The sequence below is a fragment of the Diceros bicornis genome, chromosome 13 (genome assembly GCF_020826845.1).
Source record: "Diceros bicornis minor isolate mBicDic1 chromosome 13, mDicBic1.mat.cur, whole genome shotgun sequence".
Taxonomy (NCBI): Eukaryota; Metazoa; Chordata; class Mammalia; order Perissodactyla; family Rhinocerotidae; genus Diceros; species Diceros bicornis.
Window position 1 is genome coordinate 43,590,868 of NC_080752.1, and position 27,635 is coordinate 43,618,502.

Below are 27,635 nucleotides of genomic sequence, written 5' to 3' on the forward strand. Positions count from 1 at the left end.
GAGACAGAAATTGAACCTCTCAAGATGGCCCCATAGGCCATCTTATTGATCATTACATGACACTGTGCAGGCTTTGGAGTCAGAATTACCTGAATTCAAACTCAAATGACTAATGAGTACACGATTACAAACCCATTAGTAATCTGAGAGTAATTCAAACCAAAAACAAGATTTTACTTCACACCTGCCAGCAATTTTAAAGTTGGACAATACCAAGTGTGGGTAGGGATTTGGGGAAATAAAAACTCTCATGTAACTATAGGTAGGAGTATAGACTGGTGCAGCCATTCCAGAAGCAATATGGCAGTTCTTCATCCAGTTAAGTATGAGTGTAGCCTATGACCTAAGAATATCACTCCTGGATATATGTCCCAGAGAAATTCTTACAGTGGTCCATAGGGGAACATCTGGAGGGATCTACTCACAGCATAGTTTATAGAAAAGCTAGTTGAAGGCAATGTAAGTGTCTATTGCCAGGGGAATAGGTCAGTAAAATGCAGGTGAACACGTCGGAGGACCAGGCAGCAGATGTTTGCATCAATGAACCAGATGTATGCACTTCATCATGGTTAAACTGTAAAAACAATGCTGAGTGGGAAAAAAATGAGACCCAGAATGAGGTCCATAGCCCAATTTATGTAAATCATGCCTTTTATGTAAATTTAAAATCAGAATGCACAAAAAATAACACTACTTTTTCCAAGGATACACATAAAGTCAAAGATATTTATTGAATGCATTAGAACTGTTGTGGGAGATGAGACTGGAGAATGGTGGTGAAAGAAAATAACATTCATTCAGACAGAAAGATGTACAAGAGAAGGGTTTTGAAAAATGGAGGTTAAAAAAAATGGATCTACGGGGGCCGGCCCGGTGGCATAGTGGTTAAGTTTGCGCACACTGCCTCAGCAGCCTGGGGTTTGCAGTTTCCGATCCCAGGCACAGACCTACACCACTCATCAAGCCATGCTGTGGCAACGTCCCACACACAAAGTAGAGGAAGATTGGCACAGATGTTAGCCCAGGGCCAATCTTTCTCAAGCAAAAAGAGGAAGATTTGCAACAGGTGTTAGCTCAGGACCAATTTTCCTCACACACACACACAAAAAAGGAAATGCATCCTAGTTCTCCCAAGTGATTGCTGTGTGACCTTGGATAAGTCAGGCCATCTCCTTGATACTAGTTTTTCTCATCTGGAAGGTGGAAGATAAGGACCTTCACATCCCATGTCATGAAGGATGTCTATGGAGGAAGTCAGTGTAGTAGAATGGAAAACGCATGAGATTTGGAGCTGGACAGACCCAGCCATTCACTGGGTGGCCTTGGGGAATCACTTCACTCTCTAAGCTTCTGTTTTAAATGAGGCGGTCAAGGCAGGCTTCACTGAGAAGGGGACATTTGAGCAAAGCCTTCAAGGAGGCGAGGGAGTGAGCTACACGGATATCTGGGGGAAAATGTAATTCAGGCAGAGGGAAGAGTCAGTTCTATCCACAAATAATGGTGTGACGTTGTCCTCACAGTGCCTGGCACATGATAAGCCATCAGCAACTGTTGAGTATTCATCTCTTTCCCTTCTCTTACAGAGATGTCAGGAGCCAGGTGACCACTTAACGCACTTAGAGCTTCAGCGACAATGACACCCTGGCTTCAGAAGTTCTTTGAAATGCTGCATTCATGTACACCATCCACCTTCAGGAGCGCCCTCCCTAACTGACCATAGGAGCCTCAGCCTGGAAAGAAGTCATTGCTGCTGGGGCTTCAGCATGCATGGGGAGCACAAGAGCCCTCAGAGAGGACACTCGAAAGAGCAAGGCAGGGGCCCTTGCCAGCTACTAGTCCCCTCAAGAGACCCCTACCCCAGCATACACCAAAGCTAGCACAGTGCCTAGAGAGGCTCGGGTGAGGGTACCATCACAGCGGGGAGGAGAAAAGAGAAGGGACCCATATTTACTAAGGTAGGTCTGTGTTTGAATATTATTCTGCCACTTACTAGCTCTTTTACAAATCACTGAACCACTCTGAATGTCAATTTCCCCATTCGTAAAATGGGCATGAAAATATCAATTCTGTACAGTGGTTGTGAGGACTCAATGAGATAAGATTTGTGAAAGAGACAAGCAAATGTTTGGGGCTTAACAAAAAGTAGGCCCCTTTCCCTCTGTACCAAGTGCCTGGGAGGCAGCCACTGTCTTATTCAGTCAGCCCCGGTCCCTATTATTTTATTCATTTCAGTGGGAATGGAATCACTTACCTTTCAGGGAGGATGTGAGGTTTCAGTGAGACAACAGATAAAAACTGTGCTCAGCATAGTTATTGGACCAAAACAGGTACTCCATAGGTGTTTTTTGGATACCCAGATGGATGGACGGATGGATGGATGGTAGGTGGGAGGATGCTTGCTGGCAGGATGTCAGGGGAAACATAATTTGTATTACAGAAATACAAGTCTGCACAAAAATCAGATGTTTTACAAAGAGGTTTTATTATACCTGTTTGCAGCTTTAGGTCTCAAGCACAGATTTAACATAGATGAGTAAAGACCATCTATGTTAGAACTGGGCATAAACACGCCCAGTTCTAGTCATCTGTGACCTACACTTACTGCTCTTGTGCCTATGACTCATCTCAATGAAGTGAGGGGCCAGTTCTCGCCTGCGCCAACATTCTCCAACGGAGATCACTGGCAGTTCCCTGGGCTAAAGGCTGAGATAAGAGGAAAATGAAGGGTGAAGCCTTGTTTACGTACAAGATGGCCTAGAAATCCTAATTGGTGATGTTTCATCTAAAGAATTACAACTCATATAATCCTATATCCTATAGGATTACAACTCATATAATCCTATATGTCCTATAATCCATGACACCGTTGCAAGAAACGAGAGACACAGATTAGCAGCCAATTCTGTGTTGGCTGCAGTCCCATGCTGTGTAATTTCCGCAATTTCTTAGCTTCTCTGAGTCTCATGTTCCCCTCACTAAGATGAAGAGATTGGACCCTCCCAGCTCCAAAATGCTCTGATCCTCTGAAAATCCCGGACATCTTCTTTAAAATATCAACAGAAATATTTGTACAATTTTGATTAATAAAATAACTGACATGTAGCTACTTCAACCTCCTCTCTGAGTTCCAAAGACTGTAAATATCTTTTGAGTTTAGAGTTTCTAAAGGAATATCTTAGAGGCTAGAATCTCAAAAGTTGCATGAAAACTACTAATATCTTTATCCTGAACTTTGGAAGAATATGTATTAAATTCCTTCTCTATTTGTCCCTGAAGAGCCTCCTTAAACCCTTTCAAAACAGGTGCATGGATATGTCAATATGTCTGTTTACGCTACACCCTGGGAAAGCAGTAAGCTTTGGAGACAGACAGATCTCAATTCCAGGCCTAGACACATTGAGATTAAGATTCAGTTTCTGTCCCAAGACAGGGAAAACAGACATTGAAATGGATAAACTTCAATAACCACTGTAATTAAGGTATAAAAAAGTTGGACTCTCCCAGCCTTAAAATGCTGCTAGAAGGAAGCCAATTACCCTGCCTGGAGAAAGGAAAGCCTGCCTATAGGAGGAATTCCAGGCTAGGTCAAAAAGAAGAGAAGACATCTGAGAAGGTCACAACCAGGCAGAAGTCACAGGGGAGTAAAGGTGGCTGGATTCAGAGTGGTGAAGTCAGCAGGACTGTAGCATGGACTACAAACTAAAATACTCCTCCCACCCCCATGGGCGCTGGCAGGGAGTGAGACCCTGGCCTGTGTGTTAGGGCAACATTCTGGGAGAAGCAAGGGAGCAATCACAAGTTACCATCTCGGGACTGTCAGAGTTACTCTTTATTGAGCACTTACTGAGTGTAGACCCTGTGCACTTTATACACAGCACAGCAGTGTTTCCTGAAGTGTGCTATGCAAGTCGCTGGGGCATATGAGGTGACTTTAGACAGGACACCAAGGATATTTTTATTTTAATAGCTATATGCTTTATATTTGTGTTTACCTTCTATGTGTAGCAGGTAATATTAGTTTTCATTTACAATTTAGTTATAAAGCATCGTTTTAAATTTAAGTTTTAAAAAGTGACTCAATTTAAAGAAAAATATTTATTATGTAAACATATAGATGGTACATAGATATTGCAAAAATTGTGAGAAGGGTACGTGAATGACCAAAATTTGAAAAACACTGTGCTTTAGCATATAAGCATTTATCTCATTCAGAGCTCTTTTGGTTGCAAGTAATAGATGACACCTCAAATCAGTTCAAGCGAAATAAGATAATGTATCCTAACAAGGGAATCTCACAGGACTCAAAAGAAACAGTGCAGATGTTGAGCCTCGAGAAGGGCTTGGCCTGGAGGAGGAGAGGCAGCAGGCCCCTGGAAGCACCGCCCCCTCCTCTCTCCAGGCTCCTGGGGTCTCCTTCTGGTCTCTGCTTTGCTCTGGGCATCTCCGTCTTCTCTCTGAACAGAGCCATTTTCTCTAATAAGCTCATACAGGTGGCCACCCATCGCCACCACCCCCCCAAGCCTCAAATACATAGACATACACTCACTCACAGCTCCAGAGTTTATGGATCATCAGGCAAGAGACTTGCAGAGCCTGAAATAGCATCCCTGAATCTTGCTGCTTATTCCTGAGAGAGAGAAACCGACTGGCCCAACTAGAGCCAGATGCTCACCTCTCATCTATTCAGCTCCTATAGGAGGATTGAGGGGAACAAATTCTCAGAAAAAGGGAGAATCTGGGATGAGCAGTCACCCCAACCAAGAGGTGTCTGCTTCAGCATTCACCACTTATAACAACCCTATGAGGTAGGAAATTCAGCTCACAGTCCCTTGGCAGGAGGTGACAAAGCCAAGACTTGAACTTGGGTCTGAGTGACACCAAAGCTCTAGGATGCTGCACTATCCACCTGGTCACCATCAGCTAGTCCAGCCCACAGCGACCACCGCAGACCCAAGCAGGTTACTGGCCCATTGGGACGCATTTATCAAAATCAGCAATCCAGTGCTTGCCTAGTAGATAGGAAATAAGGATCCCAACCTTATGAGGACTCTAGCTGCAAGCTAGGGAGATTTCTCAGAAGGACCATGGGGCTCTGGAAACCAGGGAAGGCTCTCCAAGCCCCAAGGTGTGAGGCTGCCAGGTTCATACTGCAGGTACTCAGCTCAGAGTGTGAGAGGAGGCTCATTTGAATACATTTGCCAAAAAGTCATAAGCAAGCATGTAGAGATCCTCGGGAGAAGCTGACACCTCTCTTCTGCACCCAGAATTCAAAGTTCCTGTGGACCCTTGGGACTATAACTACTCCTCCCACCTCCTGGAAGCTAAATTAGGAGGGACTCACCAGAAAGTGAGGCAGGGGAGGAGATCTGACAGGCTCCTTCCACTCTGGAGACCTCACCCACACCCAGGCTCTTCCCAGCCTAAGTGTCCACTCCCGTGGAAGCCTCTGGGCATGGTGGTGCCCCGGATGACCTGAGTTTGGTTTTGAGGGGCCTTTACCCCACAGTGGGTGGCTGCCCCATAAAAGGTACTTCATCAGGGTCTGTTGTTGAGACAGACAGATGGATGTGCAGGTTGTGTCTCTCCCACTCTCCCAGAACTGACCCAGGCTTCAGGTGAGGCCTGTACAGAGAGACATATCTGCCTCGAGAAACAAGCTCCCCATCCTAGGTTTTGGTCTCTGCATGTTTTATCTTCTCTAGTCACCATTCAGGACAGATTGCTGAGTGAGTCAGGAGATGGTTCCACCGAGCCACTTCCCCTAAGAAGTGTCACAAAGACCTTGTGCCTGTGGGTGGAGACAGGGCAGCGCCATCCTAGCTCAAAAGTCTGCCCCAAAGATAATGTCACACAGCTAAGGGAGTGTCCTTTTCCCAAAACCCACTTTTCTCCCTTTATAGTGGTAAAGGGAATGGTTGCCCAAAACTTGAGGCCACACTTGCTTGGGGCTGCTGCCCTGGTAGGGTGAACTGGGTGGCTCAGAGTCTGCCCCCAAGGTCTGCCCCTGGTCCTGACATGCCTCCTAGAGCTATCAGACTCATGGGTTCAGTTTGAGGTCACCAGCCAAGATTACTATGGCATGCGCCAAAAGGAGGCTGAAGGGGCTCATTCAAGTTCTAGATTTTCCAGCAGTCTGGCTCTGCCATCATCCCACCTTGGGGAGGTAGCCTCCATATCTAATGGACACCAATGCCCAGGGAGGAGGTGCCCAGACCACAGCAGATACTCCTTATTCTCCCGGGTTGGTCTGTGATGTCCATGGAGGAGAAGCCTCTGGGCCTGGCCCCAACAATCAGGGACTAATTTTTGAGGGAATTGACAGGGATCTGGTTGAGTGGCATGACCACTTCAATGCCCGTCTCCGTGGTGGCTAGGGGGCATTTCCGGCTGCTGCGAATGCTGTAAAACTTATCGGTGAGGTGCTTGCGGAAACTCTTGGTGAGGAAACAGTAGATTATGGGGTCTAAGACACAATTGGTGCTAAGGAGGCAGAGGGTGATCTGATGTGCATCGTTAATAGCCTGGTGGAAGTTGTTGTCCTGGAAGCCCAGCTCAGCCAGGGTCCAGGGCAGCTGCACCATGTGGTGGGGCACGAAGCAGATGATGAACACAGCCAAGACTGTGCAAACCATCCACAGTGCCCGGTGCTTGACTTCTGCGTTGCGCTGCAGATGCTCCGGTTGCATGAGCAGCTTGCGGATGATGACCAAGTTGCAGACGAAGATGATGAGGAAGACAAGGAAGAAGCTGAACACCAGGAAGATGTGGATGATGAGGACCGGCACACTGCCTTTCTCATAATGCTCAAAGCAGCGGGTGATGTTGCCTGAGCCGTCCTTGTTGGGCACCGTGTTGGTGGAATCCATGAATAAGAAGTACGATGCAGCAGCCACAATGGCCACCCAGATGACCAGGGACAAAAAGATGCCACGCTTGCGGGTGGAAGCCTGAGCGGTCTTGATGGGTTTTGTCACTGCCTGGAAGCGGTTGTAAGTGATGACACCCAGGAAGGCCACAGAGCAGTAGGTATTGATGAAGAAGCAGCAGCCAGTCAGGTTGCACAGGAACTTGGGGAAAATCCAGTTGCCCTGGTTGTAGTAGTAGACGACCCACAGGGGCAGGGTGAGCAAGAAGAGAAGGTCAGCCACGGTGAGGTTCACCATGAAGATCTTTATCTCATTGAGTTTCTTGGAAGAATACAGGTGGGCAAATACCCACAGTACATAGCTGTTGGCGATAAACCCCAGCAAAAAGATGATGCTATAAACAATTGGGAAGAGGGTGTATCGGAACTCAGAGTCCACACGAGAGAAATTATTTGACTGCATCGCTCTGGGCTGGAAGAGGCAGCTGGTTACAGGGTCCTGCCTGTGCCTGGAAGACCAGACGGGAATTCTGGTTAATGAAGGGCCAACAAAGGACTATCTTATTTCATCAATTCCAAGACTACCATTTTGCACATTTTTAAAACCCTAAAATCAATGGCATCTTTCAATTAATTGGCAGCATTTTTTTTTCTTTCTACAGAAAATAATGGTGTGTTTCTACAATGGATCACATCTGAGATTCAATGAAACCCATGGCAGTTCAATTTCTTTTCTCTTGTTCCATTTAAAAATATACCTTTTTTAACTTCTTCACAGCAAAGGAAACCATCAACAAAACGAAAAGACAAGCCACCAACTGGGAGAAAATGTTTGCAAATCATATATCCGAAAAGGGGTTAATTTCCAAAATACATAAAGAACTCATACAACTCAACAACAAAAAATGAACAACCTGATCAAAAAATGGGCAGAGGATACAAACAGACATTTTTCCAAAGAAGATATACAGATGGCCAACAGGCGCGTGAAAAGATGTTCAACATCACTAATTATCAGGGAAAAGCAAATCAAAACTACATGAGATATCACCTCACACCCGTCAGAATGGCTATAATTAATGAGACAAGAAATAACAAGTGTTGGAGAGGATGTGGAGAAAGGGGAACTCTCATACACTGCTGATGGGAATGCAAGCTGGTGCAGCCACTGTGGAAAACAGTATGGAGATTTCTCGAAAAATTAACAACAGAAATACCATATGATCCAGCTATTCCACTACAGGGTATTTATCCAAAGAACATGAAATCACTAATTCAAAAAGACATGCACCCCTGTGTTCTTTGCAGCATTATTCACAATAGCCAAGACTTGGAAGCAACCCAAGTGCCCATCAATGGATGAATGGATAAATAAGATGTGGAATACTACTCAGCCATAAAAAAAGACAAAATCGTGCCATTTGCGACAACATGGATGGACCTTGAGGATATTATGCTGACTGAAATAAGCCAGACAGAGACAGTGTATGATTTCACTCATATGTGGAAGATAAACAAACACATGGATAAGGAGAACAGATTGGTGGTTACCAGAGAGGAAGAGGTGCAGGGAGGGCGAAAGGGGTAAAGGGTCACATACATATGGTGACGGATAAAAACTAGAGTATTGGTGGTAAACATGAGGCAGTCTATACAGAAGCTGATATAATAATGTACACCTGAAATTTACACAATCTTATAAACCAATATGACCTCAATAAAATAATTTAAAAAATATATATGTACATACCTTTTTATTCTTTGGCTTTATCTATTTATGGTGCTAAAATACATGAAAATTTATATTGTAAAATTTTTAATTTTCTGACAAAACTTGTATATTTTTCTACTGATGAAATTTGAAATAAAAATTTTGATGGTAAAATGTTCTATATTAAAAAATAATTTGGGGCCGGCCCGGTGGCGCAAGCGGTTAAGTGCGCGCGCTCCGCTGCGGCGGCCCGGGGTTCGCTGGTTCGGATCCCGGGCGCGCACCGACGCACTGCTTGGTAAGCCATGCTGTGGCGGCGTCCCATATAAAGTGGAGGAAGATAGGCACAGATGTTAGCCCAGGGCCGTCTTCCTCAGCAAAAAAAGAGGAGGATTGGCGGATGTTAGCTCAGGGCTGATCTCCTCACCAAAAAAAAAAAATAATAATAATTTATGTGCTTATAAAACATTGGGAAAATACAGAGAAGTAAAATACTTGTGTCACTCAGGAAATGAAATACTAGCCAGTCATTAGAAAGAGTGAGTTAGATCTGATTGTACTTGACATGGAAAGTTGTCCCCAGATAACATTGTTAAGGAAAACAAAACAAGTTGGTATGACGCCATTATATATGCATATATGAACAGAAAATGATCTAGGATACACCCCAAAGAGTTGACAGTGGTAAGTAACCACTGGGAAAGTGAAGTGGGGTTGGTAGGAAGTTTATTTACTTTGTACTTTTGTTTGTTTGAACTTTTTAGGAGCATTTATTACTCTAGCAGTTAAAAAATTTTAAATATAATTTTAAAAGTATACAGTGAAGAAACCCAGTAGACAATACTTTAACCAAATGATCAAGATTAACCTCATCATTAATAAGACATGTCAACAGCACATACCCCTGATATGATGTACTGAAAAGGACACAACATCACTTCTCTGGTGTTCTTGCCAAAAATGCGTAATCTCAATTTAGTCATGAGAAAACATCAGACAAACCTAAACTGTGAGACATTCTACAAAATGACTGATCAAAAGTGTCAAGGTCACAAAAGACAAGGAAAGACTGAGGAACTGTCATAGATGAGAGACTATTAAGGAGACATGTGACAACTAAATGTAATGTGAGATCTTGGATTATATCCTGGCACAGAAAAGACCTTTAAAAGAAAAACTGGTGAAGTTCAAATAAGGTCTATAATTTAGTTAGTATTGCATGAATGTTCATTTCCTGGTTTTGATCATTTTATTCTGGTTTTGTAAATTGTGAACATTAGCGAATGTTGGGTGAAGGGCAGACATGAACTCTCTGTACTGTTTTACAACTTTTTTGAAGCTCTAAAATTATTTCAAAGACAAAAAGTTTTTTTGAAATATATTGAAGAAGATTAAAACCAGCCATAACCTCGCTACCCAAAGTCCGGCCCACTTTCAACAGTTCTTTGCCACCACCCACTCTCCATCAGAACTAGTCGCTCCTTCCTCTCCCCTCTTGTTCCTCCCGCTATGTTGCTGTCACATGAGCTTGGAAGCCCCTCTGATGTTTTGTTGCAGCTAGTGGGGAAGGGATGGCAAGAGACTCAGATGGAATTCAGCAGGGCCCTAGGCTATCATATATCATAATGCAGTGAAAAGAGCCCAGAATTGAGAGTGAGAAGTAAAGAAGATAATTAACACATTGGAGCACCCCTTTTGGAGCCAGGCACCCTTTTAGGTGTTTCCACATGCACACCTCATTTGAGTCTCACAAAAGCCCTTTGAGATAGGAAGTAAAGTCTCCCTTTTACAGAATAGGAAACTGAGTATAGGGTGGTTATGTGACTTGTCCAAGGTCACAGAGCTGTTGAAGGATGGAGCCAGGATCTCAAACCAGCTCTGTGTTCGTTTGTCCATTCACACCTTCATCCAACAAATGTTTCTGAGTACCAACTGCATGTCAGGCTCACTGCTAGGCACAGAGATACAGGGTGAACACGACCAACAGGGCTCTGCACTCAGGAAACTTACAGTGTCATGGGGGAGACAGACAAAAGCAATGTAAACAAACATAGTTGCTATGCAAAGAAAATGGGGCGCTGATATGGAGAATAAAAAAAGAGATCTACTTAGAAAGGAGATGACGTTTCGGTTGATGCCTGAAAGAGGAGCAGAGGAAGATTGTTCCAGGCAGAGGGATCTACATGGGTCCAAGACCGAGGCAGGAAAGAGCTTGGTAGGCTCCAGGAACTGAAAAGAGGGCCACCTGACGGCCCTTGTCCTAACCTCCAGCTGCCCCTCTACCCTCATCTCGCGCCACATTCCCACCAGGCTGCAGCCAAAATGGACTTCCCAGGTGGGTCTCCGAGCCAGCCCAAACTTTTCCTGCCTCAGCCTCTACACACACCCATGCCGCTGCCTTGACCATTCTTCCCCACCCGCACCCAACTTCCACTTGGCTATGCCAACTCATGCTTCAGTTCAGCTCCCCTTGAAAACTCCCTGTACTTCTTCGTAAATCTTAGCACAGTTGTAATCATATTCGCATTTGATTGCACTTGATGTGAGCACGAGGTGGAGAAGGACCTTATCTGTCTATCCAACACTTTTCCCAGCACCATGAACCAGTAACTGAAGGAATGAGTGATAAGCCTTCCTCTTATGACCATTCCTTAGGGAGCCCCGCAGCAGCAGAAATGCTTGAAGAAGCCTATGGATCCTTACAGGTGAGTTTAAAGAAACAACGGGGTCTAATTGGAATTTTGTTCATTGAGAAAATTTTTGTGCTTTGCCCCCTTTAGTGTGGTGGTGGTTTGCCTATGTTAAATTAGATAAATAGAGGTTCCATTATTCCAATAAATCATCGCGATTCCTTTAAAAACAAAAAACCCACCCTCAAGTCACATTGTAAATTGCATAGTTGATTTGAGTTACAGAGTTTTATGCTGCTTCCGCAGCAGCAAAATTGCTAGCTTCTACTCGGCCGGGACCTCATCCACTCCTAAAGGTAGTCCCACCATCTGATCCCATAGCTCCAGGATAATAGATTTCAAAGGGTGGTCTGTGGAAATGAGAGAGGAGAGAGGAACATCTCTGAGAACTTTCAGGGGATCCATGACATCAAAACTGTTGTTATAGTAACACCAAGAGATTATTTGCCTTTTTCATATTTGCACTGATGGTACCAAATGATGAGCAACACTGCTGGCTCCTTAGCACAAGTCGGGGCAGCGGCATCCAGCAGTAGTAGGCGTTATATTCTTCACAGTCATGCACTCAGTGTAAAAAAATTTAATTTAATTTTTTAAAAAGCCAATTTCACTTTAAAATGTCCTTGATAAGGCAAGGAAATTATTGACTTGATTAAATCTTGAGTACACATCTTTTTAATTTTCTGTGTGTCAAAATGGGAAATACCCGTGAAACACTTCTCCTGCAGACTGCAGTACAGTGGTTGTCTTCAGGAAAAGCACGCACGCCATTGTTTGAGTTGAGAGCTGAGGTGTTTTTCGGTCACCATTATCACTCGAAAAAATGACTGCACACTGGCTTTCAGACTTGGGTATCTGGCAGACATTTTCTCAAACATGAACGAAGTGAACCTGTCACTTCAAAGAAAACAAATGACAGTATTTGTTGCCATAGATAAAATTTGAACTTTCAAGAGAAAATTAGAATTTCTGGAAAACTTGTATCTGCCAGCATGAGCTTGACAGCTTTCCAATACCTAAAGAATTTTCTGATGAGACAGGTGGTGATATCAATGAATGCAATTTTTTTGATATCTTATAATGACAGGTCAAGATGTGAAAGAGCTACACAACTCAGTGAACCCATATTTTTCAAAGGAAGAAGGCATAATATTTCAAAATTATGTGTAGGTAAAAGATTCAAAGGGCAAGCTAGACCAATACATTGCAGAGTAACAGATCACAAAAAGTTCATTGGTATGATTCAGTTTCCACATTGCAACTAACCTTTAAGAAACTACCATTTGTGAAGCTTTAATGTAGTATCAAAGAAGAGCATCAACAATTATCTGAAAAAGATGTTAAAATATCCCTGCCTTTGCAAACAAACATCTGTGTGAGGGCAGATTTTCTTTGCATACTTCAGCCAAAACAACATATCACAACAGACTGAGCGCAGAAGTAGATATGAGAATCCAGCTGTCTTCTATTAAATCCAACATTAAAGAGATTTGCGAAAAATGTAAATCAATGTCACTCCTCTCTAAATTGTTTATGTTTTGAAATTTTCAGTTATTTTTACTAAAAATATTATTTATGTTAACATGGAATGAGTTTATTACTGGTTTTTATATTTAAAAACAAAAAATTTTTAGAATGTCTTAGTTTTAATTTTGAATATTGTAACTATTGATAGCTATAATCCATCTAAACAAAAGCTCTCTGGGGCCCTCAATGTATTTTAAGGATGTAAGGAGATCTGGAGACCAGAAGATTTGAAAATTGCATCTCTACAATCTCAGCCCTGCCCCCTTTCCTTTGAGCCCAAGATGCCGATTCATCTAGGACTAGCCTAGTTTCTTTCTCCTGCTGGACCCTCAGGACTTGGGGGACCCTGATCCTGTGGCCTGAGAGAGGCAAGGAGGCAGCCCACTGCTGGGCAGTGAGTGGTGCTCACTCTGGGTCTTTGAGGAAGTCATATCTCTACCCACCCCACCCCCTACCCCCACTGCTAAGTCAGTCCCTTCCTCTTCTTGGGTTTAGACTCCAGCTCAGTGGGGTGGGGACAACTATCCTCTGGAAACTATCTTTCTCCAGCCAGAGGACTTAACCCAGGACATCCTCCTGGACCCTGCCCCCGTGTCATGCCTACCCAGGCCTGTTGAGAAAGTCTTCCTACCAGGAGCAGTACTAGGGTAAGGCTTGTGAGACGCTCACCTGGGTGCAAAATTTAAAGGGGTGCCTAAAACCTCAGTAATCACGATAAATAATATTTTTTTAAGATAAATAATATTTTAACACAATATTTTAAAAAATCAAAATCAGTATTACTGATTCTTCCTTTTGCCTCAGGCTTTAATATGACTCTGCCTGGCACTATTATGATCCTGTCTTCATTTAAAATTTTGGTATTTTATTCATCATGAATTGTTTTTTTTTGCATTAATTGATTTTTTAAAAAATCTTTTCACTATGTGAATGGGGCACACATGCAGATTAACCCAACTCACCCATTCAGTCACTCATTCATGCATTCACTGGACAAGTACTCACTGCTCCAGGCCCTGGGCAGAGTACTGAGGCCTCAGAGAACAGACCTTCAGCGGCTCACAGACCATTTTGCAAGAGAGAGATTCAGAAATCAAGTGATAAGTGTTATGATGGTGGAGGTTCCAGATGTCAGGGTAATTCTGAGATCATGCTCCCAGCCCAGACTTGATCATCAGGAGCGACCTCCTGCCTGTGCTGAAGGAAGAGAAGGAGTTAGCCTGATGAGGAATCCTGGGCAGAGGGGACAGCATGCGCAGAGGCCTGGAAGAATAGGAAAGGATGTATGTTGTTCTCAGGGAACTTGAGACATTCGGTTTGGCTAAAACTTAAAGTGTGAGGTGGGGTGAGGAGAGATAGGGTCTACAAAGTAAGCGTCAGTCAACTTAAGAAGGGTCTTGAATATTAGTCTAAGGAGTTTGTGCTCGATTCTGCAGAAAATGGGGAGTCACTGAAGGATACGGAGTGTGGAACGGACAAGGCTGGATCTGGATTTGGGGAAGATGGTTCTGACTGCTGTGTACAGAATGAACTGGAGGGGCTTCAGACCAGAGGCAACGAGACAGCCAAGAGACCCCTACAATTGTCTGCAGGGTCGGAGGAGGCTTGGACCATAGCAGAGAGGATGGAGGGAAATGGATGGCTATGAGAGTTATCTGAGAGATGGCGTGGACAGAACTTGGTGATGGATGGGATATTGGTTGATAGAAAGGGAGGAGTCAAGGACTGCCAGGTTTCTTGCCCAGATGATTGGGGCTGGCGTGGTGTCTATCTTCCCGGAGATGACACTGAGGAGGAACAGTGTGGGATGAGGACAATGAATTCACTTGGGGATCTATCACTTTTGGAGTGCCTGTGAAACATCCAGCAGGATCCAGGGTTAAACCCTGAAGAACCCAACATTAAAAGGGAAATCAGAGGAGGAGAGAAACCTATGAAGGAGGCAGGGCCAGGCTGGTCAGAGAGGTAGGAGGAGAGCCAGGGGAGCGCCACGCAGGAGACCTAACGGAAGAAAGTTTCAAGAGTGTGGAGCAAGTGGCCAACAGTGTGAAAAGCCACAGGGAGATGTCGACAGAAAAGCAAACACTGCATGTAGCAGCATGAAATCTATCTTCCGCGATCAGAGGGAGAGCAGCTTCCGAAACACAAGTTGAGGAGTAAGTGACAGATGAGGAAGTAGAATGTCAAGTTCTCATTCAAGAAGCTTCGTTGAGCAACTAAATGTTGTGTGTGGACCTTGTTTGTATCCTGATTCAAACAAACTAGCTGTAAAAAAAATATTTGTGGGGCCGGCCCCGTGGCGTAGCAGTTAAGTGCGCACGCTCCTCTGCTGGCGGCCCGGGTTCGGATCCCGGGTGCGCACCGACGCACCGCTTGTCAGGCCATGCTGTGGCGGCGTCCCACATAAAGTGGAGGAAGATGGGCACGGATGTTAGCTCAGGGCTGGTCTTCCTCAGCAAAAAGAGGAGGATTGGCATGGATGTTAGCTCAGGGCTGGTCTTCCTCACAAAAAAAAAAAAAATTTGTTAGATAATTGGGAAAACTTGAACATAGACTAAGAATTCGATGGAATTATGAAATTAATGTTAATTTTGTTAAGTATAATAACTATATTATGATTATATATTTTTTTATTTTTTAATTCCTTATCAATGAGGTACACATACTGAAGTATTTATAGGTGGAATTATACAATATCTGGGCTTTGCTTTAAAATATTCCAGGAAACATCTGCCTGCAGGCTAATCTCCATCTCAGAGTCAGCTTCCCAGAGTCAGCTGTGACACACTCAGATCTGTTAGACCCCAGAGCCTCCTCAGTCCGCATGGCCTCCACAGGAGGCCCAGCAGTGGTCGGCTTCTTCTTTCCAGATACAGGACCAGAATCAATGTGGGGAGTCTTGGCTGGAACTCCTGCCTTTGCCCAAAGGCTTGCCCTTGGTGCCTCCAGTACCATCACCCTGGCTCTTCCTACTCCTGCTGCCTTCCACCCAATCCCAGGTCCTGGTCCCCATGTGACTCCCATTCCCTTGGCCCTTGTCCCACACTTAGTACCCAGCTGCCCCTTTGCATCAACATAACCCTTGAAATCACCCAAAATGTAACCAGCCAAGTCTCCTCTGGGTCTGAGGGCTCACAGCTCCACGCCTTTATTCGTGCTTCCCTCCCTCTCTCTGCCTGGTTGACTGTTGATCATCCCTTAAGACCACTCAGGCCATCTTCCCTCCAGGTAGTTCTTCCTAAGCCTCCCTGTCTTTCACACCCTGCCTTCTGCCCCCAGGTCTGGTTAAGGGCCCATCCTCTGGGCTCCCATAGCTCATGGCTTCTTATCCCACTGAAACTGCCTGTGTATGTCCTCCTGCAACACTAGACCAAAGCTCCTGGAGGGCCGAGATTGTGTGTATCCATTCACCTGACAGTTATTGACATCCTGCTGGGTACCAGGCACTGTGTTGGGGATACTGCAGGAATAAAACAAGCAAGATTCCTGCTCTTGAGGAGCTTACACTAGTCAGGTAAATCAGACAAGAATAGGTAGAGAGATAAATGAACAAGGTCATTTCAAATTGTGATGAATTCAGTAAAAGAAACAAAAATAGTGACATGACGAAGATTGAGTGAGGGGCTGCTTTAAATAGAGTGATCAGGGAAGGCTTCTCAGAGGAGGTGACATATAAACGAAACCAGAAGCAGATTTACCACGAAGCCAAAGAAGCTTAAACTTCAAGGCCCCCTCCTAGGCCTTATATCTAATTGTACTTTTGTAATTTAGTATCTTTTCTTCAAAGAGGGCCTCCCAAATTGTATAAGCTTTAGGGTCCTGCAAAACCTATATCTTCCCCTGGCTAAAATCTAAAAAGTGAGAAGAAACAAATCAAGAGAAAATCTGGAAGAAAAGTATTCCAGGCAAAGGGTATCATGTGCAAAGAATCTGTGGTGGGAATAAGTTCGTCATATTCTGAAATGGAAGTAAATTTGTCACGTTCAAGAAACCGAAAGGTCAGCGTGGCCCTAGGGGAGTGAGAAATGAGAAGAGTGGGATGAGATCAGAGAGCAACAGGCTCCAAATGGCTCCTAAGCCACAGGAAGGAACCTGGATTTTATTCTATGAGCATCGGAGAGCTGTTGGGGTATGTCAAGCAGATGAGTAACATAATCTGACTCGCTCTGGCTGCTGGGCAGAGACTAGATGGTAGAGACAAGAGTGGAAGCAGAGAGACCAGTTCAGAAAGTGGCATTTTCAATTCCTCTCTCCATCCCCAGAACTCGGCACAAGCTTGGCCAGAGCAGGAGCTTGGTACACATTTGTCAAGTGAACAAATATCTAGTAACCAACAAGATTGACCCCTTTGTGAGGGCTGACTCAGGAAGACGGCAGAGGCCTGATCTGTCCAATGACATGAGAGCACCGGTGGCTGCCTGCTCCCCAGAGAAGCCTCCACACAAAACAGTGTGAGCCCTCTGCAACCTCACGACTCCAACTGTGGTCCTTGGACCAGCAGCATCAGCATCGCCTGTGAGCTTGTTAGAAATGCAGAATCTTGGCCTCCACCCAAGACCTGCTCTATCAGAATCTGTATTTTAAGACGCTCCCCAGGTCATTCACATGCCCACTGAAGTTTGAGAAGTGCTGTGCCTCAACACACTGCCAGCCACATACTTGCCTGACCTAACTCCTTCTATGGCTCCCCATGGCCCACGATCTAGTCCAAGCTCCTTTCCCACCTCATCTCCTACCAGCCTCTATTACTACTTACTCTCTACTCCAGCCTCACCAAACTTCTTGCTGCTTCTCTGAAAACTCCATTTCTCCTCAAATCTCTGTGCCTTTGCACATGCTATGGCCCCTACTGAGAGTGCCTTTTGCCTATTGCTTTACCTAGCAAAATCTTACTCATCCTTTAAAACCTAATCTAAAGAGTGCTTCCTCTGGGACGTCTTCCCTGATTGCCCCAGGAGAACGAGTTGCCTTCCCTTCTGGGTCGCCATGGTACTGGGTACATTCCTCAGTGTAGCACCTGACACAATACGTTGTAAGTATTGATGTCTGCAGTGGTTTCCTCGCCAGGCAGGGAGCTTCTTGAAGGCAAGGACTGGATCTTTTTTATCTCTTTATCCCCAGACATTGGGGACTGGATGAATGAATGTATCACCAAGCCCTTGACGACTATTCAGAGGAAACTGGCATGAAGAAAAAGTGTCTAGTCTCTCTGGAGGAGGCATAGTAGGGTGGGGAGAACAAGGCTTCTGGAGTCAGAAAGATCTGGGTTTATAGCTAGCTCTGCCATTTACTTGCTGTGTCACATTCGGCAAGTGACTTCACCTCTCTGAGCCTCAGTTTCTTCATCTGCAAAATCATCTGCAAAAACCACCTAACAGTGGTTCCAAAGATAAGCATACAAAGTGGCCACAAAAGGCCAGGCCTCCTTCTCCCCATTGGCCCAGCCACTTGGAGCCAGGAGAGGGGACTATGGGTCACCACTGACCCCAGGGGCTCTGACCCGCATGTTGCTTTTCTGCCAGCTCCAGACAGCGCCTTAGGCTAATGCCAACAAAGCTTTCAACAGCTCAGGAAGGGAATGAGCATATGGAGGGAGAAGGAGGAGACGGCTCAGACCATTCATCTTAACATGAGCGCACGGTTTCCTGATGGATCGAGGCTGGGCAGCAGGCCCAGGCCCAGTACTCAGCTGGGGGTAGGCTAGGGAGGCCATAAATATTCATGGAGACAAGAAGAATTCTGCCACCTGGATCTCCAACCCTCTGCCCTGCAGAGCGTTCAGCCCCAACCCCCACTCTGCCTACCATTTCCAGCCAACCCCCACTCTGCCTACCATTTCCAGTCCGTCTGGAAACATTCTCAGCCCCTAGGGAATCTGGAGAAAGAGCTCCCATCCTCAGCTGCACAGTCAGAGGGGAGGGACCAGCAGGATCTGGCCAGAAGGAAGTATTTGCTGGTTACTTCCCCATTGCAGACTGTGGGTTGGGAAGTTGGGTTTACCAGTCAGATTGGCCGCTAACATTTGTGGGGCCATTTGGGGTCAAGAGTACAACAAATGTCTAAATATTTATGAGCTATAAAATCAGTCATGTCCAACTTCATGTGCGTCCCATGCACCAGCAGCTCCTCACAGCCCCACAAGCCTGGGGGTTCACTCATCAAAGAGCGGGGACTAGAAGTGGGGTGTGGGAGGGGCGCAGGCTCCAAGTGGGCACTCCCACGTGGATCCAAGGACTCCTTGCTCTGTGGGGAGGGCATGACTGGAGGGGACCAGAGGCAGCTCACCCAAGCTCAGGGCATTGGGCATCACTTACTAGTTAAACGTATAGACACTTCTTACCAATGATCACATTTCTTCCTCAAATCAGGCTTGCGAGGTGAGTTTTACGAAATGCCCATTTTCCCTGGGAAAAAAGTGAGATCAAAGAAGGAAACAGAATTGTCCACAGTCACACAGCTGGGAAGTGGCCAATGGGATTTTGAACTCCAAGGCCCATCCTATCTCTCCTAGGCCAAGCTGTGACCTCTGCTGGAAGCAAACCACTCCTTGGCCAACTCGTCCGCTCACGGACCTGTCATAGCGCCTAAGAAGGAGCTCCGGAGGCTGCAAGTCCCCAGGAAGAGATGCCTTTGACCTGGGGACCTTGCTTTTACTTTTGCTCCCCAAAGTTGGGAATTGAACAAGGCAAAGGGAGGGGAGGGTCTGCTCTGCACCCATCTTACTCCTGCCAGGCAGCACTGGAGATGGAATCAAATCCTCGTTCAAACTCTAAACTCACCCAGGACTCTGAGTCTCTGTTTCCTCATTGGTAAGATGAAGGTTTAAAAATGGGCCTAAGAGAAAAGGAAATTAAGAAAACAATCCCATTTATGCATCAAAAAAAATAAAATACTTAGGAATAAACTTAACCAAGGAAGCAAAAGATGTATACTGAAAACTGCAAAACACGGCTGAAAGGAACTAAAGAAGACAGAAATAAATGGAAAGACATGTCATGTTCATGGATTGGAAGACTTAATATTGTTAAGATGTCCATACTACTCAGAGCAATCTGCAGATTCAATGCCCTATCAAAATCCCAATGGCTTTTTTTTTTTTTTTGGTGAGGAAGATTAGCCCTGAGCCAGCATCTGTTGCCAATCCTCCTTTTTCGCTGAGGAAGATTGGCCCTGGGCTAACATCTGTGCCCATCTTCCAATGGCCTTTTTTGCAAAAATAGAAAAAAGCAATCTTAAAATTTATATGGAATCTTATCCAAAGGACCTCAAATAGCGAAACAATCTTGAGAAAGAAGAACAAAGCTGGAGTCCTCGAACTTCCTGATTTCAAAATATATTACAAAGTATAATAACCCAAACAGTCTGGTATTGGCATAAAGACAGATACATAGACCAACGGAACAGAATAGAGAGCCCAGAAATAAACTCACACATATACGGTCAAACGGGGTGCCAAGTCTACACAATGGGGAAAGGATCATCTCTTCAACCAATGGTGCCAGGAAAACTGGATACCCACATGCAAAAGAATGAAGATGGACCCTTGTTGTACACCATATACAGTAGTCCCCCCTTACCCACAGTTTCGCTTTCTACAGTTTTAGTTACCCACAATCAACTGCAGTATGAAAATATTAAATGGAAAATTCCAGACATAAACAATTCATAGGTTTTAAATTGCACACCATTCTGAGTAGCGTGATGAAATTTTACACCATTCCACTCCGTCCTGCCTGAGATGTGAATCATCCCTTTGTTGGATCTCCCACCATCCCCAACCATCTACATTGTCTGCTCCTGACATCCAGCCATCCACATCATCGTGGCTCAATGATCCTCCTTGTGACAGATTGTCAGAAGGCAATAGTAGCCTAACACTACGTCACAATGCCTATGTCATTCACCTCACTTCATCTCATTAGTAGGCATTGTATTATCTCACATCATCACAGGAAGAAGGATGAGCACAGTACAATAAGACATTTAGAGAGAGAGACTACATTCACATAACTTTTATTATAGTATATTGTTATAATCATTCTATTTTATTATTATTTATTGTTAATGTCTTATACTGTGCCTAATTTATAAATTAAACTTTATCATACGTATGTATAGGAAAAAACATAGTATACATAGGGTCCAGTCCTATCCATGGTTTCAGGCATCCACTGGGAGTCTTAGAACGTACCCCTTGCAGATAAGAGGGGCTTACTGTACAAAAATTAACCCAAAATGGATTAAAGACCTAAATATAAGACCTGACACTATAAAACTCCTAGAAGAAAACATAGAAGGAAATCTTCGTGACATTGGAATGGGCAATGGTTACTTGGGTACGACACCAAAAGCACGAGTAACAAAAGCAAAAATAGACATATGGGAGGGCAGGCCTGGTGGCACAGCGGTTGAGTACACGCATTCCACTTCGGCAGCCTGGGGTTCGCCAGTTCAGATCCTGGGCAGGGATCTACTCACTGCTCATCAAGCCATGCTGGGGCAGTGTCCCACATAGAAGAACTAGAAGGACCTACAACTAGAATACACAACTATGTACTAGGGGCTTTGGGGAGAAAAAGAAAAAAGAGAAAGATTGGCAACAGATGTTAGCTCAGGGCCAATCTTCCTCAAAAAAAAAAAATAGACATATGGGACTACATCAAACTTTAGCAAAGGAAACAATGAACAGAGTAAAAAGGCAACCTACAGAATGGGAGAAAATATTTGCAAACCATATATTGGATAAGGGGTTAATATCCTGAATATATAAAGAACTCTTACAACTCAATAACAAAATAAATGAATAAGTAACTAAATAAATGATTAAAAATGAGCAAAGGACTTGAATAGACATTTCTTAGAAAAATATATACAGAGGGCCAACAGGCATATGAAAAGAGGTTCAACATCACTAATCATCAGGCAAACGCAAATTAAAACCACAATGACATATCTCCTCACACCAGGCAGGATGACCACTATCAAAATAGCAGAAAATAACAAGTGTTGGTGAGGCTGTAGAGAAATTGGAATACTTGTGCATCATTGGGAGGACTATAAAATGGTGCAGCCGTGGAAAACATGGAGGTTCCTCAAAAAATTATAAATAGAACTACCATATGACCCAGATATCTCACTTCTGGGTATATATACAAAAGAATTAAAAACAGGATCTCAAAGAGGTATTTGTACACCCATGTTCATAGCAGCACTATTCACAATAGCCAAGAGGTGGAAGCAACCCAAATGTCCATCAACAGATGAATGGATAAACAACATGTGGTATATATGTATAATGGAGTACTATGCAGCCTTTAAAAGGAGGAAATCCTGTCATATTCTACAATGTGAATGAAACATGAAGATATTAAGTGAAATAAACCGATTATAAAGAGACAAATACCACATGATTCCACTTAAATGAGGTCTGCAAAGTAATCAAACTCATAGAAATGGAAAGTAGAATGGTGGTTGCCAGGGGCTTGGGGGAAGGGAAATAGGGAGTCGTTGTTCAATGTGTATAGAGTTCTAGTCATGGACGATGAAAAGTTCTAGAGACTTGTTGTACAACAATGTGCATATAGTTGACAACACTGTAATGTACACTTAAAAATTGTTAAGAGGGTAAATTTATCTTATGTGTCTTTTACCAGAATAAAAAAAATAAATTTAAAAAATTGGCCTGAGAGATGGCAGATTTGAAAGTACATTGTATATTTCTAACTTGGAATCATACGGCTCAGCTTTATGACTTAATAGTTGTGCAACCTTTGCTAAAATTGTCTCCCCTCTCTGGGCCTCACCTGTAAAATGGGGACAATGACACATCTACCTTATGGAGCTTTTGTGAGCATCCAGTGAGATAAAGGATCTAAGGTATTTGGGAAGGACAGTGGTTAAGACCAGACTCTGGAGTCAGACAAACCCGGCTTCAAATCCTGCTTCTGTAAACATCCTAGCTTCATGACCATGGCCAACCACATCACTCTCTGAGCCTCAAGTCCTTCCCTTGTAAGTGGAGCTGATCATATTCCAAGCACAGATCTCCCCAGAGTGGTGTGAAGAGTCAATGAATAATGTGTGTAAAGTGCTTAGCACAATTCAAGGTATTCACGCTCAACAGCTCTAAAAAGCTGTATCTACAGGAAATCCAGACAATCTGCTGATTAAATCAGATCAAATGTTTTTCAAAACAGCACCACTGTCATTGCAACTGCTCAATCAAGCTCACTCCAGCTTGAAGCCACCCCCATCAGGCTTCCAGATGTTTCATTAACCCTGAAAGCTTCTGGGAACCAGTCACATTTTTTTATAGCAGTTGGGGACAGTTGGCAGAATGCTATCAGCCAATTCTTGCCCAAGACAATTATTTGAACCTCCATGAGCCTCTGTTTATTCATCTGTAAAAAAAATAGTATTACCTGCCTCATAGGCTAGTTGTAAGGATTAAATAGAAAATGCCTGATCCATAATAAGAGCTCAGTGATGTTGGCTACTGTTAGTCTTACTTCTCTACCCCAGACAGAGTTAGAGGTGCCACCTCTGGTTCGTATAACACAACACATCACATTGCTTTATAGTGGCTGTTGACTTCTCTTTCCTTCTGGGTTATGAACTCCCTGGGTAAGCCTTCTGGCATTTCATCAATATGCATCATAGGGCTTCCTACACAGCAAACCCTCAAGAAATATTTACGAAATAGATATTCACACACACAGAGTCACACTATCCCTCATCCTTCACTTCCAAACTCTTACTCACCAGCCTCAGCCACTCCCAGCCCTTAGATTCCCTGGGACCACCAAAACACCACAGTTTAATCATTTCCCTTCTGTGAGTCCTAGTTTACTCATCTATGCAACGGGAATAATATTAACATTGACCTCACAGGACAGCCCTGACGTTGAAGGCAGATAAACCTCCAAAATGCTTGGAATATAGTAGGTGCTTAATAAATGAGTTACCTCCTATTCTGACCTCCCCTGTTGCTTAACATTTGTGCCCCAGCCTGGCCATGCTGGCCATACCCTCCAATGATTCCCCTCACTGGAGTGGTTTCATGACCATTTCTCCAAGAAGTAGAGGGATTTGCGTGGCAAATTAAGGAAGCAAGTATGCTGACCTCTGGGGAATTCTGCGCTGGGCTCCCCACGGTTTCCAGTACAAGGAGCCTAGCATCCTGCCGGGTAGATTTATTGGTGGATGAATGGAGCTCCTTGTCTGGGGAGAGGTCAGAGACAGGGTCTAGGGCCCCAGAGACGGCAGTGGCCTGAGTACCAGAGTTTCCCAATTTTCCTTTCTCACTGGGGCCCTACCCTGACCCCAGGTATGTATGTTACACTGATAAGACTCAGTCTCCACTCAGCTGGCCTAGGGCATTCCTGTGGAGGTAGGGGACCCTGAGCCCGGCCTGGGTCTCTCCTTCTGGTTCCCAGACACTCAGATGGTTTCTGTCTGTATGTCAATCTCCCCCTTTCTTGTGTCCTGGAAGTGGGCCAGGGCAGGGAGGAGGGAGTGGGGAGGCGCTTTCTATTCTGGGCTTCCGCAGAACTGAGCACACCCCTCTGTTATACCAGGAACCATCCCAACTACATCTTCCCAGCTTGGGAGCTCCTGAGTCCTGCTGATACCCTTGTGGGAACCCAGGGCCTGGCCCAAGGAAAAATGTAAGTGTACGGGGCACAGGCCCTGGGGTCACACAGACCCAGCTCTGCACCTGGCTCTGCTCTTTCCTAGCTGATCTTTGGCTCTCATAGCCTCCCTTTCTTCATTTGCAAAATGGTGATAATAAAATCTTCTTCACAGGGTAGTTGTAAGAGCAGAATGAAGCAATTTACGGGTGCAGTTATTGGTCAATAACTGTGAGCTCCTTTCCGCCCCTCGGAACATATTTGTTGAATGAATGAATAGCAAACAAATCAGCCATGCGCTGAACCAGCCACAGCTCCTCCTTTGGAAGCAGCAACTAAGGGTGGCTGAAGAGAAATCACAAGAATTGAGATCAAAGGATCTGGGCTCTGGCCCCAGCTGTGCCACCCACCACCTTGATTGAGCCTCTCCTCAGCTCTAAGCTTTGGGATCTTTATCTGCAAAATGCACCCTCCAACCCCCAAGCATTGTTGTGAAAAGGAAGTAAGATTGTTGGAAGTGATAAAGGGTTTGGTAAACAGTAAAGCACTTGGTAAATCGAAATGGATTTTATAAACTATAAAGGGATCTGCACAAATTTTTGACATGCTTTTCCCATCAGCTAGCCAAGCTCAACTGCAAACCCAGGCCCTGAGGGTCCCCCTCCTGCAGAAATAAGGCGACGGGTAGGAAGGGCTGCTGAATGGTGGTCAGACCCCCACATATTCTCCTTCTTTCTCTCTTTCTCTTTCACACACACACACACACACACACACACGCGTGCACACACACACACACACACGCATACAAGCACAGAGTCTGGCTCTAATTCCCTTTAGCTAGAGACACAAGGGAAGAAAGATGTACCAACCTCTCAGCTGCTTTTGTTGATGATGCTGCTTCTGGGAACTGCTAGGCTGTACCAGGCCCACCTGCAAGTTAGACATGCTCCAGGCACATGTGGATACAGCCAGAGCCAACTCCCCAGTCCACCTCACACAACCACAGACACAGACACACACAAAGATACGCCAGAGGCTTCTCTCCCCCCACACCATGCAGCCAAGGAACCCAATAGTGCTGGTCAGAGAGGCGGCTATGCTGGGAGCCCAGCGTTTGCCCTTCTGGGAACGGGCTCCACTCCTAACCCAGACACACTCTCCCAGGACCCGTTAGGGAGTGCTCCTAGGCTACAGCTCTGCTGTCACTCCTTCCTAGGCCCACCTGTGGGGAGGAGTGGGAAAGGAAGGGCTGCCCCTAGAAAAGAGGAGCACCCCCTTCTCTTTGAGAAGGCCTTGTTCACAGGCCCGCAGTGGGGAAGAGGAGGTCTCTCCATAAAGGTCTCCCTATAAAAGGATAGGCAGGATCTCAGCCTCTCATCACACCTCCCTCCCTCCCCAATACCAATCAGGAGGAGAAACTCAGTCATGGAAGCATGTTTTGTCACTAACGCCATGGACTGTGACTCCCTTACCAAACCTTCATTGGACAGATGGGGACATTGAGGCAAAGAGAAGAGAAACTATTTGCTCAAGGTGACAACAGTATCAGAGGCAGAGCTGGGACCAGATGCCGGGCCTCTGGCTCACTGTCCATTCTCTTCCAAGTACAACAGACTATTTTATCATTCATCTATTCAATTCATATTCTTTTTTTTTTAATTTATTTTTTTGTGAGGAAGATCAGCCCTGAGCTAACATCCGTTGTCAATCCTCCTGTTTTTGCTGAGGAAGACTGGCCCTGAGCTAACATCCGTGCCCATCTTCCTCTACATTATATGGAACGCCGCCACAGCATGGCTTGACAAGTGGTGCATTGGTGCCTCCCCAGGATCCGAACCTGTGAACCCCAGGCCGCCAAAGCAGAGCACGTGAATTTAACCACTACACCACCAAGCTGGCCCCTCAATTCATATTCTAAGATTATATATGGGTCAAATTCTGTGCTAAAAATAAGGATAAAACAATGAACAAAACAAATTCCTCCTTCTTAAGGCATTTACAGTAAGAATTACAATGTCGGTATTGGCAGTAACACATTGGCTCACGTTTGTGTAGCATCTTACAATTGACAAAGCGTTTTCCCACCTGGCCTCTTACTTCATCCTCCCCACAAACTCTCAAGACCAGTCCTTTAAACTCCCATCTACAAAGGAGGAAAGTGAGGCTCCTGAGGTGCCCAAGGTCCCAGCTTATAAGCCAGAGCTGAAAGCAAAACCCTTGTGTCCACCTCAGGCCCAGGGACATTTCTTCACCTCCAGAGTGGGTGTCTTTCCCTAGCTGGGTTGTCGGTATCTGAAGGCAGGGACTTCTCTTTCTTTTGCTTTCCCAGCACGGCCACAAACACACACACACACACACACACACACACACACACACACACACACTTTCCAAGCACTGGAACACAGCTGTGTATTCAGTCAGAGCTAAATTAGAGCTGCCTGAATGCTTGGGGAGAGACTCTGCTGGTTCCTCATTCTTCCCAGCTAATGGAATGTCTGGAGCAGCTCTGGGTCACCAAACCCACATCTGGACCTCCTGCCAGCAAAGGACAGAGGGGTACAAGCCTGTGCTCTGTCCCTACCACCTGGGACCTGGTGGGGGAAACTGGTTGTGGGCCAGGCCCTTTGAACCAATAACCTGGTTGGCTTCATCATCCCCTGGGGAAACCTAGCATCTAGTAAGTTCCTGAGTACACAGCCCTGTACCTGACCCTTTATCTGTCCTGACAATCCTGCTGGGGACATGGCATTATGCTCATTTGACGATTTAGGAAACCAAGGTGCAGTGAGGTAGTGCATCTCGGCCAAGGTCACACCGCTCGTAAAGTAGATGGCATTCAGCTCCCTGAGACCTAGGTAGCCTCCCTCTCATCACCACCTCCCAGTGGGGTCTCTGAGGTCACTTCAGCACTGCCTTGGTCTCAGAGAACCAAAGAGAGCTGCTGGGAAGATTTCCTGAGAAGTTTGGTCATGAGGAATTCTTTCTAAATACGAGACTCTGGGCCTGAGGAAGATGTCAAAACAGTCCCTTAAAAACAGAACCACCCATTTGCTTAGGCACAATCCAGAGGCATGACCTTGGTCTCCTGAGGACATTCTCATATCCCCTTGTCCAGCCAGGGCTGGGTCTCCCCCTTACCTGTACCAGAGGCAGCGGCTACAGCTGTGGGATCCGAGTGTCTCTGTCGGCAGACCCAGCCTCTGAGCTGTCTG

At 45.1% G+C, this 27,635-nt stretch overlaps 1 protein-coding gene across 3 annotated transcripts; it reads right to left on the reverse strand.

The window, feature by feature from the left end:
• Positions 1 to 2,850: 2,850 nt before the first annotated feature.
• On the reverse strand, positions 2,851 to 27,635 carry PTAFR (platelet activating factor receptor). Of its 3 annotated transcripts, none has more exons than XM_058553410.1 (3): positions 27,562 to 27,635; positions 20,224 to 20,300; positions 2,851 to 7,374 (listed from the first exon to the last, which is right to left on the reverse strand). In XM_058553410.1, the coding sequence occupies exon 3, from the start codon at positions 7,326 to 7,328 to the stop codon at positions 6,300 to 6,302; it is 1,029 nt and encodes a 342-aa protein (XP_058409393.1). In that variant the 5' UTR covers positions 7,329 to 7,374; positions 20,224 to 20,300; positions 27,562 to 27,635; the 3' UTR covers positions 2,851 to 6,299. The 3 variants fall into 3 exon arrangements, with proteins under 3 accessions (XP_058409393.1, XP_058409394.1, XP_058409391.1); XM_058553411.1 differs by lacking the exon at positions 20,224 to 20,300 and adding an exon at positions 25,293 to 25,353 and having other exon boundaries at positions 27,562 to 27,612; XM_058553408.1 differs by lacking the exon at positions 20,224 to 20,300 and having other exon boundaries at positions 27,562 to 27,629.